The following is a 19,618-nucleotide window of genomic DNA, read 5'->3' as shown; positions in this document are numbered from 1 at the left end:
CTCAACACAGATATAAAACAGCAACGTGGAACTAAAATCCCGTATATAATCAACATGGGAAATGGAAGTGGGTGGTGGCCCAGTGGGTTTGTCAGCGGGAAAAACAGCAGGTGTTGGACCTGGTGGAGTCAGACCTGACCTGGTTTCAGCAACCTCAGTACTGGACTCGAGTCCTGGCTAAGAAAGAATTTAGAGACAAGACTGAAACTATAAGAGAAAGTTTATTTAGAAAGTCAGAGATAGAAGTGATCCGCAGAAGAAACGGACTCGGTAACACGTTACAGGCGCAAAAGAAAGGCCGTTGGAGCTGAAGAGAAAGAGGGAGGCAAGGACAGGGCCGCCGGGGCGGGGGTGGGGGTGGGGGGCCGTGTACCCCATGGAGCGCCGCCCCGCGCCCCGGTGCCAAGGGCTGTTGTCAGGGGGCCCGGGGGGCTCCCGGCAGGGACTCGCGAGCTCTCCAGCTGGGCCGCCCTTGTCGCACCCGGGGCATCAGCCACGCAGCTGCCCTGACGCTGGCCCTGGCGTCTGCTCCCTCGGGTTTTGCTGCTTCTCTGGGCCTGAAGCTGGACACGGCTGAAGCCTAGGTGTCCTCTCCAGGGGTTAATCCTCAGGGGCTGGTGCTGCGGGGCGCGGTTTGCTGGTTGCTGGGCGCCCAGGTCCCCTCTGACCCCCGCGCCGGCCCCCCGGCCCCCCTCGGCTCTGCCCCGCTGCCCGCCGCCCGGCCTGCGGCCCCCCTCGGCTCTGCCCCGCTGCCCGCCGCCCGGCCTGCGGCCCCCCCCAGCTCTGCCCCGCTGCCCGCCCCCGGCCCCCCCCCGGCTCTGCCCCGCTGCCCGCCGCCCGGCCTGCGGCCCCCCTCGGCTCTGCCCCGCTGCCCGCCCCCGGCCTGCGCCCCCCCCCCCGGCTCTGCCCCGCTGCCCGCCCCCGGCCCCCCCCCCGGCTCTGCCCCGCTGCCCCCCCCGCCCCCCCCCGGCTCTGCCCCGCTGCCCGCCCGCGGCCCCCCCCCAGGCTCTGCCCCGCTGCCCGCCCCCGGCCCCCCCCCAGGCTCTGCCCCGCTGCCCGCCCCCGGCCCCCCCCCCGGCTCTGCCCCGCTGCCCGCCCCCCGGCCTGCGGCCCCCCTCGGCTCTGCCCCGCTGCCCGCCCCCGGCCCCCCCCCGGCTCTGCCCCGCTGCCCGCCCCCGGCCCCCCGCCCCCCCCAGCTCTGCCCCGCTGCCCGCCCCCGGCCCCCCCCCCCCCGGCTCTGCCCGCCCCCCGCCTGCGGCCGGAGCCCAGCCCGAGGCCGCCGCTGTCCGCGCCGCCCGTCCAGTCGGCAGCGGCTGGGACGCCTGTTACCTGGACCTCGCTATAAAAGTCTTAGAACAGGCACCTTAACAGCTTGCGGGTGGCCGCTGGCCCGGAAAATAGAGCGGACTCCTCGAAACCAAGGAACGGGAAGATTCACAGTAAAATCAAATCCTTCCCTACACACCAGCCCCGACCGATGAGAAAACACGACGGAAACGAAGCTTTCATGGCAGTGCCAATGAACACTGGGGACAAAAGTGACAAAAAGTGAACGGGCTTTTATGAGGAAATCTGTAAAACTTTATTCACGGACAGTATTTTAAATCTCAGCCTCTTACTGTGCGTTCCCTCCCTAACACTCACTAAAACTGCATTTTAGAAAAGCACATCCTTTGCAACCATGACGTTACTTGATTAAGGCCAAAAAAACCAAAACCAACAATATTGCGTGAGTCACTTTTTTCGGTCACCTTCCTCATTAGACTGTAAATTTTTGAGGGAAAATATCTTGTTTCTAACATTCCTCACGCCGGCTCCGCGGGCACCTTTCACGGGGCTTGGCGCGGGCGGCTTCACAGTCGCAAAACACGCGGGGCCGTGAGCCCGCGGCGCCCGCTCCCCTCCCCGCTCTGCCCGACGCAACAATGCGCGGGGCGCTCCACGCCGGCCACGTGGCCATACGGCGCCCGCTCCGCGCCCACGGCACTCGCGGAGGGATCTTACGTCTCAGACTCGTTTCCGGCCGACGTGGGCCGTGCGGCTGCGCCATGCCCTGATTGGCCGAGAGCCGCGGCGCTGCGCGCGCAGGCGCCGCCTCAGTTACTAAGGGCGGCAGCCCGGCGAGGGCGCCGGCGGCTGGTGCTGTGGGAGGCCCGCGAAGCCTGGCCGCGTTCGCCATGCCGAACCGCAAGGCCACCCGGAATGCCTACTATTTCTTCGTGCAGGAGAAGATCCCCGAACTGCGGCGGCGAGGCCTGCCTGTGGCTCGCGTGGCCGACGCCATCCCCTACTGCTCTGCTGATTGGGCGGTAAGGCCGGAGGGGTCAGCGCGCAGGACAGTTGGGCGGCGGGAGGGCGAGGCCAGGGCGAGGCCCGAGGGAACAGGCCTCGAAGGGGACAGCGACCCCGAGGCCCCTGCCTGGGGGAGGGGAGCCCCCCGCGTCCCGCCCGCCCGGGAAAAACGGATGCCTGAGCCGCAGCCCCGCGACGTCCAGGCATCGGCGGGAGAGTCTGGGGCGCTCAGGCCTCACCGCTGCTGCTCTTCCTGTCGCCCCTGCAACGTCCGCCAGCTCCTGAGCCAGGACGAGAAGGAGAAGTACGCAGACATGGCTCGAGCGTGGAGAGCCGCCCAGGGGAAGGACTGTGCGCCTTCAGAGAAGCAGGTAAAAGCGGCCCGGGCCGAGCAGCTACCGGCCTGGCCCCGGCCTGTTCGCAGGTGCTGGATGAGTGAACGCGGGGGGCGGGGGCACGCCGGGGCGGCCGGCTGGCGGTTTGGGTTAGGGAGGGCAAAGGTTTTCATTTTCCTCCCTGGTGTCAGAGTGCCTGTTACTAACCCAGCAGGCTCCCCTTCTAGGCGCACCTTGGTGTCGTTTGGCGGAGCAGGCGGGGGAAGTCCCATTAGGGAACCTGCCAGTGAACCCTGATGCGGTGGGAGGGTGGCATTTAGGGCCTGTACCGAAGGACCTCTGAGGGTCCCTTTCCACTCTTTCGTGATGAAAGAACCTTTTTTCGGATATTTAAAAGCAGTTTGGACCAGTGGCTCTTTTTAAATGACACCCGGAACCAGGCCAGCTGCCATAGGTAAAATATTGGTGTAATCAGGCTTGCAGATATTGGCGAGTGTTCGCGTGCCTTACAGGTAAGTGTTGAAGACAGTGTATTTGGGAAATTTCTGTGTGGGTAGAACATGAAAGTACTAAATAAGGTGGTTTTCTTGATTTGTATCAAGTAAGTGCAGGGTAATTGCGTTTCTCCCCCTCTTGTGTTCTTTCCATTCTGACATAGTGAAATTCCATTCTTCCTTTCAACTGCCAGTGTTGGATTGAAAGTCCAGAGAGCTTTGCTCTGTTTTAGGTTTGAGAGATTTGTATTTTGGGGATCTATGTTTGGGTAGGAACTCTAATGAGTTTAATTTGTACTTACTAATACTTGCGAGCCTTGATTTTTTTTTTTCCCCGCCTACTACAATGTGTTGCAAGACGTTTCCCTGCAGAAAGTAAGCTGCATTGTTTAATACACGTCATTGACACTTGGAATCCTCATGATCTGGTTTTTACTTTAAGTGAAAAGAAAAGAGTGTTACAGTACTTTGCAAATGATGTCCTATTTGGCCACTAGACTGGCACATAATATATAACTCCATTGGAATAGTTTAGATTATCAGTAATGGGCAAGTGGCTTTCACCAATGGTTGAATTTGTTGTTTACCACTCACCTTTGTTTCAGGATATTTATAGATTTTGCCATTGTCTGCCTTTCCCACTGTGGTCATTGACTTGTGTGTATGTATTTACACATTGGGTTCATTGGCCTGGAGAGGTTATTGAAATAACCTGTGGGCTGTTTTCCAGCTATGTTGCTAAATTTAAGTATGTGGTATAAAGTGCCCAGCAAGAGTATAAGCATGTGGTCAATCATTCTCTTCCTCTTTAGAAACCTGTTTGCACCCCACTGAGGAAGCCAGGCATGCTTGCACCAAAGCAGAATGTTTCACCGCCGGATATGTCGAGCTTGTCTCTAAAAAACGATCAAGGTAGAGTAATCCTAACATGTTTTGCTTAGATAAATTTAGGTGCTCAAGATACTGTGATGTATCAGTATATCGATCAGTGAATGCATGTTCTGTTAATTTTGAACCTGCATTTCAACATAATTGATTACAGGTGTTCAAAAACGCTGGCGCCAAAGTAGAGATCAGTTAATTTGCATTTGTTAAAGTTAACACTGGAGATACATATTTTTTTAACTTTTTTTAACAAAAATCCATTTTGTTGGTTTCTACCACTTTGTGTATTTTTAAACATACTTTATGCATTTGTGTTGATAGTTAGACATTTAAATACATAGGGACTTACATTTGAGTTGTAAAGGTGAATTATTGATCTAGCCCAAAAAAGATCATAACTAATAAGAGTTCTTGCCATTCCCTCCTGGCTGTTTTTATTCATTGTGATCTGACTCTGTTGAAGATTAATAAACTTTCAATAGTCTTAGAGGTGGCCAGTCCTGATAATAAGATCCTTGTCATATCCTCACGTTATTTTCTTCCCTAAGATAATTTATAGATAGTCTGTGTATATTGTTAAACAGGAAAGGGTGAACTAAATTGTCCATAGTTTATATCACAGAGTTTTTCTATACTCATTCTACCTGACTTTATTTCCCAAACCTTTATATACTTGTTGACTGTGGGTCATTCCCGAGATTCAGGCTTTATGTTCAGCTAAATTATACATTGTGGGCTGCAAGTTTGAATAATTTTGTTGTTTCTTGCAGAGTGGTTACTACTTTAACCCTTGCTAAGTGTCATTGGAAAGCTTTTAATTCATTTATTTCATACAGCTGATTAGTTCTTGTTTCCAGCTCATGTAGGGATATAGGAACAAAAGGAAAAGGGTTCTAGTTTTCTTTTGTAGGAGGGTGAATTTAAGACGCTCATCTGTTCGTGTTGTCTTATGATTTTTTTTTTAGCTCTCCTTGGAGGCATTTTTTATTTTTTGAACATTTTTAGCCATGGCGAGCTGCCTCCTCACTGTGAACAGCGCTTTCTCCCTTGTGAAATAGGCTGTGTGAAATATTCTCTCCAGGAAGGTATCATAGCGGACTTCCACAGCTTCATCAGTCCTGGTGAGTAGCCAGATGAGCAGATCTAGATTTTAAAAAGTATGGGTGTTATCTTGACCTTATTTGATACACTGTTTGTTTTCTTAAGAGCTGATGTCCAGCTGAGTTCTTAAAATGTAACAATATTTCATACTATGTGGTTGAAAAACTGTTAAGAATTAGGTGTTGACACAAGTTTTTGGTTTAGGCTTTTAACCTCAGGTAAGCATCAGAGTTGGGTGGATGGGATGCCTGAAAATGTGTAGCCTGCTCTTTGCTCACCTGTTGCTCTACACGTTGGAATTTTCTAAAAGCTTTCTATGCCGTGGCTCCCCTCAAGGACTTCTTTACCCCATCCTTCACTGCAGCCATCACTAGTTTTTAACTGGCTATTGCTTTGTAACCTTGAGCAAAGTCCTTAACCTTCCTGAACCTATTAGCTCGTCTGTAAAGTGGGGATTCTGCCTTTTGGAGAGCTGCTCTAAGGAATAGTGAGAAAGCATGGAAAGAGCCTCATAGTTAGTTACAGGCTCTCAGATGCTCTCAGTATCTTCCCACTACTCCATCTCTTCAAAGCAGTTCATGACAAAGACATGGAATTTGGTTCAGTTCCTGAGAGGGTAGACAGTAGTTAAGGGAACGCTGTGCCTTTCAAGGTAAGTAGGAGAAATATGTATGGAGAAGAGTAAAGAAGAGGAGGTCGAGGAAAGAACTTCCTTAGTTTTGTCAGTTGCTTTTAAGTTCATTAAGACGTCCTTGTTTCTGGATGACAGTGCTCACATTGTGACAGTTGCTGCTTAAGACAAGCCAAATAACTACTTTTTTATATGGTTGTAAAACATTAGAGAGATAGAATTTGGAGACTTTTTCCTTTGAGAACCTGTATACCTTGCTCAATCAAGGACCTCATGAACCCCTGAGACCCATTCCTGGAGCCTGAGCTGAGACTCCTTTAGCACAAGTGTTCTTTTTTTAAAATATGATTTTATTGATTTTAGAGGGAAGGAAGAAGTAGAGTGAGAGAGAAACATCTATTGGCTGCCTCCCACACGCTCCCTGACTTGGGATTGAGCTTATAACCTGGGCATGTGCCCTCACTGTGAATCGAACCAGCCAACTTTCAGCCCATAGGATGATGCCCAACCAACTGAGCCACATTGGTCAGGGCACAAGTGCTCTTTACCTAGGATTTCTTTCTGTGTAAGGAACTTGCTTTTAAAACTAGCTTAGACAATATACCAAAATCTTTGGTAGTCATTACACTTTTGGTTACAAAACCTGCTATGAAATAGGTTTAATATCTTATATCTTCACATAGCAATAACAATTATCTGCTTATGTTATGATTTGGTCATTCTGTGGGATATTATTGCTATAGGATAACCACAGAGTTGCCAGATTTCTGCTTCTCTAAGCAAAATATTTTGTATTACAGGTGAAATTCCACGAGGATTTCGGTTCCATTGTCAGGCTGCAAGTAAGTATAAAGGAATGAGGTCAATTATAGGCATTGAATGAATGTGGGTACCTGGTTAAGACTTGCTATTTTCAACCAGACAAACAAAACATCAATTGAAGAATAACCCTGAGTTACTGGAGACTTCATAGAAGTGGTAGATGGTGTTATGATCCTTAAAAACTTTAAAATTATAGACTTGTAGGATAATACCTCTTTTGCTTTATGGGAGTTGTGGTTTTATTTTCTGCACCTGTCCTTCGGTCCCAAGATTGGCTGCTTTTACTGGCCAGGTACATAGGTAAGTCTTTTTTTTTTTTTTTTTTGTAAATATCTTTATTGAGAGGAAGGGAGAGGGAGAGGGAGATAGGAACATCAGTGATGAGAGAGTCGTTGATCGGCTGCCTACTACATGCCTCTGACTGGGGACCTAGCCTGCAACCCGGGCATGTGCCCTGACCGGGAATCGAACGGCGCTCTCCTGGATCCTAGATAGATGCTCAACCACTGAGCCATGCCTGGCCTGGCCATAGATAAGTCTTTTAGGAGGTATCAGATTATCTAGGTAGAGGGAATGTCCTTTTGGAATCAAGAAAAAAAAATGATGCTTCAAAAATGACAGAATGACAGTGTTAAACAAAAGGGGCCCTGAATTAATTTTTAGATGTGGAAATCAGGTTTTTATTTTACATTTTTGGCAACCAACGGACATGACTCTGTATGCCTCAGCTCTTGAACTATTTTTTAGAAACCAAATTTTAACCAATTCCCTGTTTGATCAGAATGAAAATTGTGATAACAGGTTTAATTTTAAATTTATATTTGGAAGTTTCACTGTCTGACTAAAAGTATTTTTACTTAAACATGTAGACAACTGGGTTATAGAAGTGTTTGAAAATAGAAATAAGTTTTTTAAACCTGTCGTAATCAGCTGTTTTGTAATACTTATAATGCCATTTTTTATGAATGAAGAGAGTATTTTAGATTCCTTTTTGGTTACGTCCTTTGAGTTTTTTCATAAATGATATGATACGAACACCAAAAACAAGAAGGCCAGTAGGGCAGAATGAGATGCCCAAAGGACACGTGACAGAGGGGGTGCTGCGTGTTGGTGAGTAAAGTGACGATTCAGTGAGGCTGAGACGGCTGACTATCCACGCGGGGAGAAGAATAAGCCGAGTCTCTGCCTCATACCATATCCGACTCAATTCCAGGTGGAGTAAGGGCTTGGATATAAAAATAAAACTTTAGCCCGGCCGGGCGTGGCTCAGCGGTTGAGCATCGACCTAGGATCCAGGCGATCAGGGTTCGATTCCCGGTCAGGGCACATGCCCGGGTTGCAGGCTAGGCAGCCAATCAATGACTCTCTCATCATTGATGTTTCTCTCTATCTCTCCCTCTCCTTTCCTCTCTCTGAGATCAATAAAGATATATTAAAAAAATAAATAAAAATAAAACTTTAGTAGAAAATAAAGACTTTCTTCTTGACCTTTGTGCATTCTCGTTAAAGACTGAGATTGATTAATTTACCTAATCTTGTTAAGGTTTTTCTGTTGACCTAAGGAATGTGTTTTCAGTCTTTGAATTCATATTTGGTTCTTTTTAATGGTTCTGCTGAAATTAATTTTTTTATTTCCCTGAACATAATAAGCCTTGTTATTTTAATGTCTTATAACCCTGAAATAGGGATTTTTTATTTTTGGATCTATTTTTATAGTCTATTGGGTACCTTGATGTTAAATTATCAGATCTTGTCATGTGTCTGGTTATCTTTAATTGAGTGCTGAACAGTATATATGAACTTATTCCTCCCCAGAGAAGACATTGCTTCTATCCCAAAGCTGGAGTCACTGGCCAGCTCAGATTGCCTTAATCCAATTTCAGAATTAAGCCAGGGTTCAGACCTGATGAGAGTCAGTCTATTTCTAGTTGATCTTTACTAAAAGGGTGGGGGGGAGGGATGGACAGATTGCCATCAAAAGATCAGTGAAATTTACAATGGACTTCACAGCATAAACAACGGAAGTCAGGAGACAATAGAATATTTTATTACAAATACTTTATGTACACAGTAATACGGGAGTATTAGTTTTAATTTTTACTAGCTCTGGGTCTTTTGAAAACTGCTCATTTTCTCAGCCTGTGAATCTCCTCTTCCAGAATCGGTAAATGCCCAAATTACCAGATTCAGCTCTAGGGTTTCTTCCTCCAAGATTTTGGGCCCGTATCTCCTTGCCACATTTGTGTGTCTCAGGGCTTTCAAGCAGGTGTCTCATTGGTTCAGCTTTCCCTACTCTGCCCTTACCCGAGGTTGAACAACTGTATCCTTCTCATAGTCTCCAGTTTTATGTTGAATTTGTAATTTGATCTCGGTTATAAACATGATTGTTTAAAATCTTTGTCCAATAACTTCAGTATCTGGATATTCTTGGATCTCTTTCTACCAACTCTGTTTTGATTCTTGTTTCTTTGTGTACTTGATTATTTAAGTGGAGTGTTGAAAAAAGGATTTTAAAGTAATTTGAGGCTCACAGTGATGTTCCTCTTCCCTCACAGAGTGTATCTGTTGTGCTTTTTCTAGACACCTGGGGGCCTCACTAGCACACCAGGCCCCCAAAGCTGGTAAAAGTGCCACTTCTACCCAGTCCCCTTCCTCTTCTGGAATTGGCACATGACCCTAGGGTTTGGAAACTGCCCCCAAAGCTAGGCTCAGCTCTCTGGATTTTATATTCACTTCCATATGGATCTCATAATCTTCGCTACTGTATGTGCTCTTGATATACTCAAGCATTTTACATTTTTGTGATAAGGTTGGTCTGAGTTTCTTGGTCCACTTTTTGCTGGAAGTGGAAATCTTCATCTTACAACCTTTAAAAAGCAATCATTGTTAAGTTCTGTGGCCTTAGTAACAAACAGATTCATGAAAGGCAGCTTGGGAATAGTGGAAACACTGGGACTCAGTCTCTTCACAAACCTGGTGTCAGTCCTGACTCCACTGTTCACCAATTATTAATTTAATACAGTTGTCCCCCCTTATCTGCGGGGCATCAGTTCCGGGCTCCCAGTGGATGCCTGAAACTGCAGAGAGTATTAAACCCTGTATATACTGTGTTTTCTATACAGACAAACCTGTGATAAAGTGTAACATCAGTGAGACACACTAAGAGATTAGCAACAATAATAATAAAACAGAGCAATTACAATAATTTACTGTAATAAAAGTTATGTGAGTATGATCTCAGAATATCTTATTGTATGGACCTTAGTGGCCTTCACAATTTTTTTCTTCTTTGTAATTTCATGGAAAGATTCATTCTTAGGATCTTTGCAAACTCAGCAAACAATTTTTTTTTTTCTTCTTACTAAGTCCGGGACTTTCACTTTTTCACATAAAGGAAGCACTTTCCAGCTTCCCTTTGGCATGTCTGAATTGCAGCATAACTACTCCTGTGCTTTGGGGCCATTATTAAGTAAAATAAGGGCGACTTAAACACAAGCCCTGTGACAGTCGATTTGGTAACTTGGATTACTAAGTGACTGAGGGGCAGTTTATGTCTACAGCATGGAGATGCTGGACAGAGGGGGACATTGTGAGATTGTCTCTCAATTTAAAACTTAAGAATTATTTATTTGGGGAATTTTCCATTAAATATTTTCAGACCACAGTTGAAGCAAGTAACTGAAACTACAGAAAGCAAACTGCGGATAAGGGGGGACTGCTGTACTTACTTCTGCAACCTCAGCTGCCTTCTGTAAAATGTATATATCGCCTGCTTGATAAAGTCATAGATAAAATAGTTCAGGTACCTAACTGTAAGCAGGTTTGGTGCAAGTGCTCAAACGCAAGGCATCCACTACCATCTTCCTGTGCTGCTCCTCCCCTACCTGCTCCATAATACTCGTCTTAGTCAAGTTTTGAACTCCTGCATTCTCTTTATTTCCTTCAGGTGATTCTAGTCACAAGATTCCTATTTCAAACTTTGAATCTGGGTGTGACCAAGCAACTGTGCTACAAAACCTTTATAGGTTCATTCATCCAAACCCAGGGAAGTGGCCACCTATCTACTGCAAGGTAATGCCAGTGGAAGCATTTCTTTAAGGCATCTCCTTAGATATTAAAGATCCACAAAAGGTACCCAAAGGAAGAACTTTGCCTGTGCATTAACTGTGTGTTAATAAAGCACGTTCACTGAGTCAGTTCCAGCGAAATTCTAAATTTCTGTGGTATTGGAGGGATTTTGAAGATGCAAAAGCTGAATGTGTTTCTGCTGTGGTAGATCTCGTTTTTAGCTCCTCCCAAAACCCCTTCAGTACCCTTTTCCCCTGAAGAGTGGGCGCTCTAGTCTGTAGACCCCTCCTTCTAAACAAGATTACCGTTTACTCAAGACTTCTGCAGCAATCCCTTGACTCTCTTTCTGTAGTCTTCAGAGTTTATTCTTTTTTTGGCCTAAATTCTTCTAGGCTTGGAGCTGAAGAATTGGGTTCTAACCTCACTATTAGCATAGCCATGAATAGATTATCTTTTTCTGAACATGGGGTTCTTCATTTGTCTATCCGTTAACATATCTTGTGAATGTATTATAGTAGTAGTCTTCTCTGGTATATGTTGCTCTTTTTAATAGTTTTCATCTACTAGTCACAAACTCTGCAGTCTCCATTCCCACCACCCTCCTCTCCTGTTCCCCCCTCCCCCCCAGTTTGAGAAGAAGCATTAATTAAAAGTAATTTGGGGTAGGAGAAAATACAAGTCAGTTTGTTCTCTTCTGCAGTCTGATGATAGAGCCAGAGTTAACTGGTGTCTGAAGCACATGGAGAAAGGGTCAGGTGAGTAGCCCTGAGCCCCACTCAGGGTTCTAGCTGTGTTTGTTTCCAATTGGATGTATACACTCCACGTACCTAAATTCACTAATCATATTTGTTTTTCTGTTCACCAATGAAAGAAATCAGGCAAAATCTAGAACTTCTCACTGTTGAGGATCTTGTAGTGGGGATCTACCAGCAAAAATTCCTCAAGGAGCCCTCTAAGACCTGGGTCCGGAGCCTCCTGGACGTGGCCATGTGGGATTATTCTAGCAACACAAGGTATTAGTGATTTTGTGATAGAGTGATTTTGACCTCTTTTCTCAACTGAAAAAATCCAGTAGGATTAGTTTTTGCCTTTCTAGGCCATATTTTCCTGTGAAACCCTGGAATCATTGTATTTCCTTGAATGTAAGATTCCATTGATACATTGTTACTTTGTCTACTACTAGCCACAACAAAACTACTAATTAAACTAACTACTTTATCACTTAGAATTTCCATACCGAAGGAAGAATTTTATGTTTATTTAGATGTTTTATTATATATAATTCTTGCACTTACATGTAAGAAATATGTAAGTGAAATAAATTGGCAGAAGTATTTTTTACTTTGAAATAATTTCAGGTTTAGAGAAAAGGTACTAGAATAGTGCAACGAAATTCTGTATGCCATTTTATCAGATTCACTCGTTAACATTTTAATAGATTTCCTTTATAATTTGCCATATTTATATACAACTTGAGAGTAAGTTTTGGTCATGATGCCTTTTGTCCCCTAAGTATGGAAGTGTTTTTTGTAAAAACAATACCATTTCTGCATTTACCACAATGTAATGATCAGGACAGGGTATTGCCATTGGTGCAATACTATCATCTAACACAAAGGCACGGTCACATTTTGTTGGTTGTTCCAACAACATCTTTTATAGCAAACAAAACAAAACAAACAAAAATCTAGTCTTGGGTTCATCCTAGGACTACATGTTGTGTCTAGTTGTGTTTTTAGGCCCTTTTCATCTGGAATGGTCTCTCTCTGTGACTTCCATGCCCTTGGCATTTAGAAGGGGGCAGGCTAGTCGGTGTAAGCCGCAGTTCTCAGCTGGAGTCACCTGCGATTCCTCATGGTTAGACTGAGGTAACACATTTCTGTGAGGAGTAGCATGAAGTGATGTGTCTTCTCATTGTGTCCTACCTGGAGGCATGTGCTGTCTAGTTCCTGATGATACCTGTGGTCACCTGCTAAGATGGTGTCTGCAGACTTCTCCACTGAAAAATTGATGCTTTTATGGTGGTGGTGCGGGGACGCTCAGATTTCTGTTTCTGAAACTTGAACGTGCTGGCTTTAGCATCCATTGGTGATTTGGCCTGAATCTGTTACTACTGTTTGTGAAGTGGTGACCTTCTAATCCCGTCGTTCACTCGACTGTAGGGAAGGGCTTTTCCCTTAGGAGTGTGGACCACGGCTTCCTGTTTTATTCAGTGGGCTGTAGTGTTGTCAGCTTATTCTTGTCACCAGTGGGGTCCCTTCAGAGCAGTGGTCTCTGCGCTCTGCCCTCTGCTGCCTTGTCCTTCATGCTGCTTGGCTTTCTGCCTGCGTGGGCCCGGCTCACCCTCGCTGGCCTTCACAGCTCAGGCTAGCGCTTTTCCAGGGCCCCGCTGTCTGCAGGTGAGGGCAGTATTTAGGAGACAGGCTCTAGGTGCCAGGGGTGCTCATTCTACCGGAGCATCACTGACCCTGGGTGTGTTCGGTGGAGAGAGCTGGGACGTGTCCGCGTACACACCCTCTGCCATGTTGTTATGTAGCCTGCTCATCTCTCACCATGAGGTTATGCTAAACCTGTAGTCCCTGTCCACCCCACGGGTGCAGGGCTCTCGTTTCCACACCTCTACTTTTGTATTTCCCTTCTCTGAGTGAGGAGCCTGGTGCTCAGAATGTCCGTGTTTGTTTAGTCCTAGAACACATTAGAAGTCGTTTCAGAATCATCCAGTGGCACCGCTGCAAGTAGACAGACGTTAACTACAGCTCGAGCTTTGCTTTCAGTTGTTTTTCAGCCTGAAGCTAAACAGTAAAATAGTTTGTTCAAAGTTATTTTGGTTTTTTTCTTCCCCTTCAGAGTGGTTAAATTACTCATGTGAAATACAGTTAAGTACATTTGATAGTTTTATTCCATTTCTGTTTTATCCCATCCTTGCTTTTATTTTTTGAAAGTGTAGTCTGCTAACATGGTTCAAACTAAAAGTATATTCAATAGAAGCATCACTCGCTTCAGTCTAGGTCCATAATAAAGCTCCTTGGATTACATTAAATGTATAAATTAACTTGAGAGAACTGAAATCTTTATAAGGTTAACTTTTGGCCAAAGAACAAGAGATATCTTTTTATGAAATTTTGTTGAAATCTATTTTTGGGGTCTTTCAAGTCTGTTTTACAATTTTCCTCATGCAGGTCGTGCATTTCTGGGACTGGTGAACTTTTGTGGGCAGGTCCCTGCTTTGGCTAGAGAAATCAATTTTATTGAGCTTTCTGACTCTAATGGGATCAGTGTTGGTCATGTGTACTCTCTAGGAAATGACACATTGTATAGAGGTTTCTAAATTTATTTGAAAGTCTGCCAAGTGGTAGTCTCTTAGAATTTTTAAAGCAGTTTGCACTCAGCAAGTGTTTGCTGAGTGCGTGTTAACCATGGTCACTGATGTGTCTCTGGAACACTCGTTTCATTTCAAGGTCAAATTTGCCTGTTGTGCCCTGGCCGATGTGGCTCAGTGGTTAGAGCCTCAGCCCACGCACAAAAGAGTCTCAGGTTTGATTCCCACTCAAGGGCACATAACTCGGTTGCAGTTCATTCCTTTCCCCCACTGGGGTGTGGCATGCAGGAGGCAACCAGACCATATGTGTCTCTCAGATCGATGTTTCTCCCTCCCTCCTACCCTCTCTGAAAAGCAATGGGAAAAAAATATCCTCAGGTAAGATTAACAGCAACAACAAAATTTGCCTGTTGTGGTTATGTGTGGCTTGCATAGCATCATGAATTTGCATCAGAGGAGGTAACATAAAAATCTGTTTTTGAAATAATCTATTTTCTCTGTGTTAAATTAGAAATCTTAATCCTTAAGTAATAGTGTCAGTTTTTCTTTAATGATTTCAACTAGGTAAATTACAAGTCTGGCATATAAAAGCCCTTAAGTGGTGCAGTTTCATAAGGTCAGGAGATTAAAGTTCTCTTTTATACAGGTGCAAGTGGCATGAAGAAAACGATATTCTCTTCTGCGCTTTAGCTGTTTGCAAGAAAATTGCGTAAGTTGGAGAAAGTCTCTTATGTACTTCCATCGAGTCTTTGCTGGCTTGTTTGCTGTTTGTGTTACTTTGGCATTTGGGGACAATCACTGTTCACCTCTATTTCCACAGCTCTCTTTTAAAAGAAAGTGGGTTTTTCTTTCCTGTTTTATTATTCTGCCCATTGTCACTACTGGTCTAGCACAGTTACCACTTGAGCGATTGGGGCAAACCTTCACCAGCGGAGGAAGATTACTGGAATCTTCCTCCTAGGCTCCTGTGGGGGGGAGAGTCCTGCTGTCATGAGGACAGTGTTTCCTTGTGAAGGTGCTGGGAACACTGACCCTCTTCCCGCTCTGCCGTGTGCACCTGGAGCCTCAGCTCTCCGCTCTGGTGGTCCCTTCCACGTTGGGATAGTTGGATCTGAGCATAGGTGGGGGTTTAAGTGGTAGCTTATTGCTGGTGCTGCCCTCTCCCTGCCTTAATGCCTTAAACATTAGTGAATGCTAGTAATCTCTGTCCTCATTCATGTTCCCTTACAGCGAACCTGAAGTTTTATCTGGGAAGCAGAGTATTGAGGGTTAAAAATAGGTGAAAATACTTTAAAATAATTACCAGTGGCTAGTTTTATATGTATTGCTTCCATTCCTCTTCTCTCAGAATCTCTGAATTTCCACACACCGCCCCCCCAGTCTAGAACAGTGTCCCTCCCAGCTTTTTCTGTTAAATTGTTTAAAGGGGGAGAGCTCATAACATGAACTGGTTGCAGTCCAGTGGTGAGCCTTTCCTTCCCTCTGAAGGTACTGCATCAGTAATTCTCTGGCCACACTCTTTGGAATCCAGCTCACAGAGGCCCACGTGCCCTTGCAGGACTATGAGGCCAGCAACAGGGTGACACCCAAAATGGTCATACTGGATGCAGGGCGGTACCAGGTAAGGGCTGACTTTGGGAGCTACTGTCTTTTCTTATGTCCTACTCATTGTGGTCCTGGCTAGCAGCAGCAAAAGGTCAGACCTTTGGTTCTCTCTCCCATTAAAGGTTTTAAAATCTTCATGGAGTGTCAAACAGTTCTTAATCCAGGTGGCTCCTGCATAAACCCCTTTCCTTCCTGGTACTTTTTCCCACTCTCATTAACAAAGTGTTAAGAAAATTACAGTTGTCAATTAGTTTTTATACAAAACACATCCAAACATTTATTCCAAAACATATATCTGAATGTAGATAATGTAACTATTTAAAATGTCTTCTTCCAAGATGTATAATGCTGGATTCAGGATTTGATTAAAACCTATCTAATCTCCCACCTGCCTTCCTCCTTGTTCACGAGGCCCCACAACACCAGGAGCACAGCTGTCAGGACTGTAGCTGGAGTTCCCGGGCTTCATTCCAGGCTCTGCTCTGTCTAGGCCCTGGCCCCGGCCCCTCCAAACACTGCCCTCTGCTCCTCCACAGCATACTTTACAAAAGTTGGTCAGACATTGAAAAAATGGCTATTTGTTGTATTTTTTAAATAGTAGTTTGAAATTTTAGTAGATGATCCAATATTTGAGAAGAAACGAGTGTTTTTCCCCCGTGGTATATATATTTTTTCCTGTTTTTATAGAAGCTAAGATTTGAGAGTTCAGGATTCTCTCATTTCAACTATTCTAATCAGGAAGCAAGATCAAACACACCCACTGGTAAGCATCTTATATTCTATAAGAATGTCCATCAGAGGGTTTGGGGCCCCAAAGCTTGTTAAGACCCCAGGGTGTGGTACTTAAACAGGGGTTCTGCATCAGCTTTAGGATCGAAGGATCTCGCTGAATTGGGAGTTTTATTTGCCATTGGCACCTTAACAATTGGGAGAGGTACATTTTGTAACCCTTTGATACACTTGAACTCATCCTTCAGACTTCTTCAGGGCGTTTAAAATAAAACCTGTTCTTGTGGCAGCTATCATTTTACAGTTTTTATATGATGATGGCTTTGGGGAGATGGGAAAGTTTAAAACCCACTGACGTGTGAAATTCAGGTGGTGCTCAAAGAGCTTCCATCATTTCCCGGGCTGAAAACTGTTGAGTTCTTGTTCAGCCTTTTGTCTTGTCATCTCCAGCTCACCAGGGCCCAGGGGAGCCTGCAATGCAATGCGAGTCAATTGAGGGATCTCTTTATGATAAAACTATAAAGTGGCTTTTCTTTCTTGCATTTTCAATGTCTTAGGTGACTACCCTTCTGGGGTGAAGATTTCAGGCCCAAACAGCAGTGTTCGGGGAAGAGGGATCACGCGCCTGCTAGAGCGCATCTCGGGTTCCTCCAGCAGCATCCCCAGGTTCTCCAGCTGTGAGACCACACTCTCACCTTCCATGTCACCGAAGGATGGGTACAAACCCTTCTCTTCCCTGTCTTAATGATGGCACTTCAACAATTTCTGGAAAAATAACAGGCCCAACTTCCCTTCTGACTATAGTCATATGAACAAGCAGAGCACATCAATGGTAAATGTCACTACTCTGAAAACGGCTCACTTTGTAAGGAGATTCTGTTTCGTAGATTAAAAGTAATTGTGGTTAGAGAAGATTTTGGCATTTTTGCTTTTTTCTCGAGGGCTAGTTCTGCTTCCTGTGTAAAGGGAATGCCTTTGAAGGTTGAGTCTCTTAAAGACAAAACTGGCGTTTTCAGAGTTGTGCTTTTGCGAATGTTATATTTTGATAATCTTTTCCTCCGCATTAAAGGTATTGAATATCTGTTATGAAAGGTTTTAAAGTAGTGTTGATGTATTTCTTCCCATTACGACGTGTAGAACCTTTCTCTTGAGACCTGCTCGCTATTTTCATTGCAAATATCTAAGAAAATTAGCACTTAACAAAAATAAAGTTTTGTTACTTTAAGTCTTTGCTTTTGCCAAAGTCAGCATATTTCAATCACTTGAAGGATAAGAAGCCAAAATGCGATGATGTAATTTCCTCCAAAGCCCAAGTCTAGATAGTGACTGACTCCAGGTCCACTTGAGCACAGAGCTGTCCTCATACCCAGGCTGGTGCCACAGTGAGTCAGGTGTTTGCCCTGTGGGCAGCTGACACACATTGGCTCCTGTTCTCTGTTAGACTTTTGCATATTTCCTAGGTAAAGCAATGAGTTTTTTCTTTAGTACACCTAATAGAATAGTTTTAAAAAATGCAAAGTAAAAAGTGATAGAGCTTAAGGAGAAACAATGAGAGAAATAATACTATGAACATTCATACCAATAAATTTGAAAAGTTAGTGAACTAGAAACAAATTCCTAGGAACATAGAATTTACTAGAAGTGCCTCGAGAAGTAGAAAGCCTATAGCCTCTGTAACAGATAAATGGAGCATTAGTTTTAACACGCCGGACACTTGGTTTAACAGGTGAATTTACTAAACTTTTCAAAGAATATATAATTCCAATATATAAAAATACATAATAGGTTGCATCCAAACTGGGTTATTGAGAACAAGAGTGATTCGGCATCAGAAAAACCTATAAATGTCATTTGTCACAAAAGATTTGAGGCAGAAAAGCATGTTGTCATTAGAATGGGTGGAGAAAGAAGCCTTTGATAAAATTTAAAATCCATTCATGATAAAACCCAACTAGAAATAGAATATGAGCTTTTTTTGCTTGATGAAAGCATCTACAAAAATTCTACAGCAAATACTGTTCTCTGTGGGGAAACTTGAAAAGCATTTCCTTTAAAATCAGGAACAAGACAGAATGCCCTCTGTGACTGCTTTTGTGCAGCATTGTACTGGGGCTCCAGCAAGTAGAGCATAGGAAGGAAGTATTTAAAAAAGCAAAGATTTGTAAAGGAATAAAATTGTGGTTCTTCACAGATACTGTTGTCTACACAAAAGCTCAAAATCTACAGATAAGTAGAAATAAGAGTTTGGCTGTAAGATCAATGTAAAATCAAATGCATTTCTATACATTGGCGATAAATGGTTTAGAAAACAATTTTAAAAAAAATAACCCAGAATTTACAGTAGCAAAAAACTTCAGGTACCCAGGAATAAGCTGAAAAAAACCTGTAAGATCTTTCTGCAGAAAATTATAAAACTTAGTGAAAAAACAACAAAGACCTAAATAGATTCCTGTAATATTGTAAAGCTGTATTAAAAATATTTCCGTTCTCCCTGGACTGATCTGTAGCTTGAATGCAATTTCAATTAAAATCCCAAGTTTTTGTGGGACTTGACAAGCTAATTCTAGGAAGAGGACAGGCACAGAATAGGACAGGCCTATGGAAGAAGGTGTTGGGGATGGGGCTTGCCCCCCAAGGTCTTCACTTTAGTATAAAGCCTGTAATAATGACAGTGGTGGGATTCTGAAGTGAGGATAGACAAACTAACAAATGGAACAGTCCAGAGACCTGTGTGTTATGGAAACTGATGTATGACAGACCAATGGGACAATTTAGAAAACTGTCTTAAGAACAGTTTGTAAATGCATCAAGGGGAAGAGTTGAAATTGGACCCCTTCCAGCCCGGCCGGGCGTGGCTCAGCGGTTGAGCATTGACCTGGGATCCAGGTGATCAGGGTTTGATTCCCGGTCAGGGCACATGCCCGGGTTGCGGGCTCGATCAATGACTTTCTCATCATTGATGTTTCCATCTCTCTCTCTCCCTCTCCTTCCCTCTCTCTAAAATCAATAAAGATATATTTAAAAAAAAAAAAAAATTGGACCCCTTCCCCACCTTATTCACAAAGCCGTTCCACTTGGTTTAAGGATTTAAATATGAAAAAGAAGCTGCTTAAAATTTTTAGAAGACAGTGTATAGTATCTTTCTGACTGAGATCATAAGGATTTTTTGAACACCTAATACAGAAAATTCACTACCAAAGAAACTCTTGACACATGTGACTGTTAATTTCAGAACTTGTGTTCATTAAACAAAGACTACAGAGAATGTGATAAAATGAGCCACAACCAGGAGACTCGACTGCAGACTCAGATGGCCATTGCCTCTGGGAAGTGGGAG

General features: G+C 44.3%; 1 protein-coding gene across 3 annotated transcripts; it reads left to right on the top strand.

Moving 5' to 3' along the window:
- Window positions 1–2,177: 2,177 nt before the first annotated feature.
- MAEL (maelstrom spermatogenic transposon silencer) lies at window positions 2,178–17,026 on the top strand (the record flags this gene model as incomplete). 3 transcript variants are annotated; one of them, XM_081121042.1, is made up of 12 exons in its annotated part: window positions 2,178–2,309; window positions 2,571–2,663; window positions 3,934–4,033; window positions 4,972–5,127; window positions 6,539–6,580; window positions 10,507–10,631; window positions 11,329–11,383; window positions 11,500–11,641; window positions 14,594–14,656; window positions 15,436–15,568; window positions 16,240–16,315; window positions 16,839–17,026. In XM_081121042.1, the coding sequence occupies 12 exons, from the start codon at window positions 2,178–2,180 to the stop codon at window positions 17,024–17,026; spliced, it is 1,305 nt and encodes a 434-aa protein (XP_080977168.1). The 3 variants fall into 3 exon arrangements, with proteins under 3 accessions (XP_080977168.1, XP_080977167.1, XP_080977169.1); XM_081121041.1 differs by having other exon boundaries at window positions 2,178–2,321; XM_081121043.1 differs by lacking the exon at window positions 2,571–2,663.
- Window positions 17,027–19,618: the final 2,592 nt, after the last annotated feature.

Source organism: Miniopterus schreibersii (genome assembly GCF_964146895.1).
Source record: "Miniopterus schreibersii genome assembly, chromosome: 19".
Lineage (NCBI taxonomy): Eukaryota > Metazoa > Chordata > Mammalia > Chiroptera > Miniopteridae > Miniopterus > Miniopterus schreibersii.
This window is presented reverse-complemented; position numbering and strand designations above follow the sequence as displayed.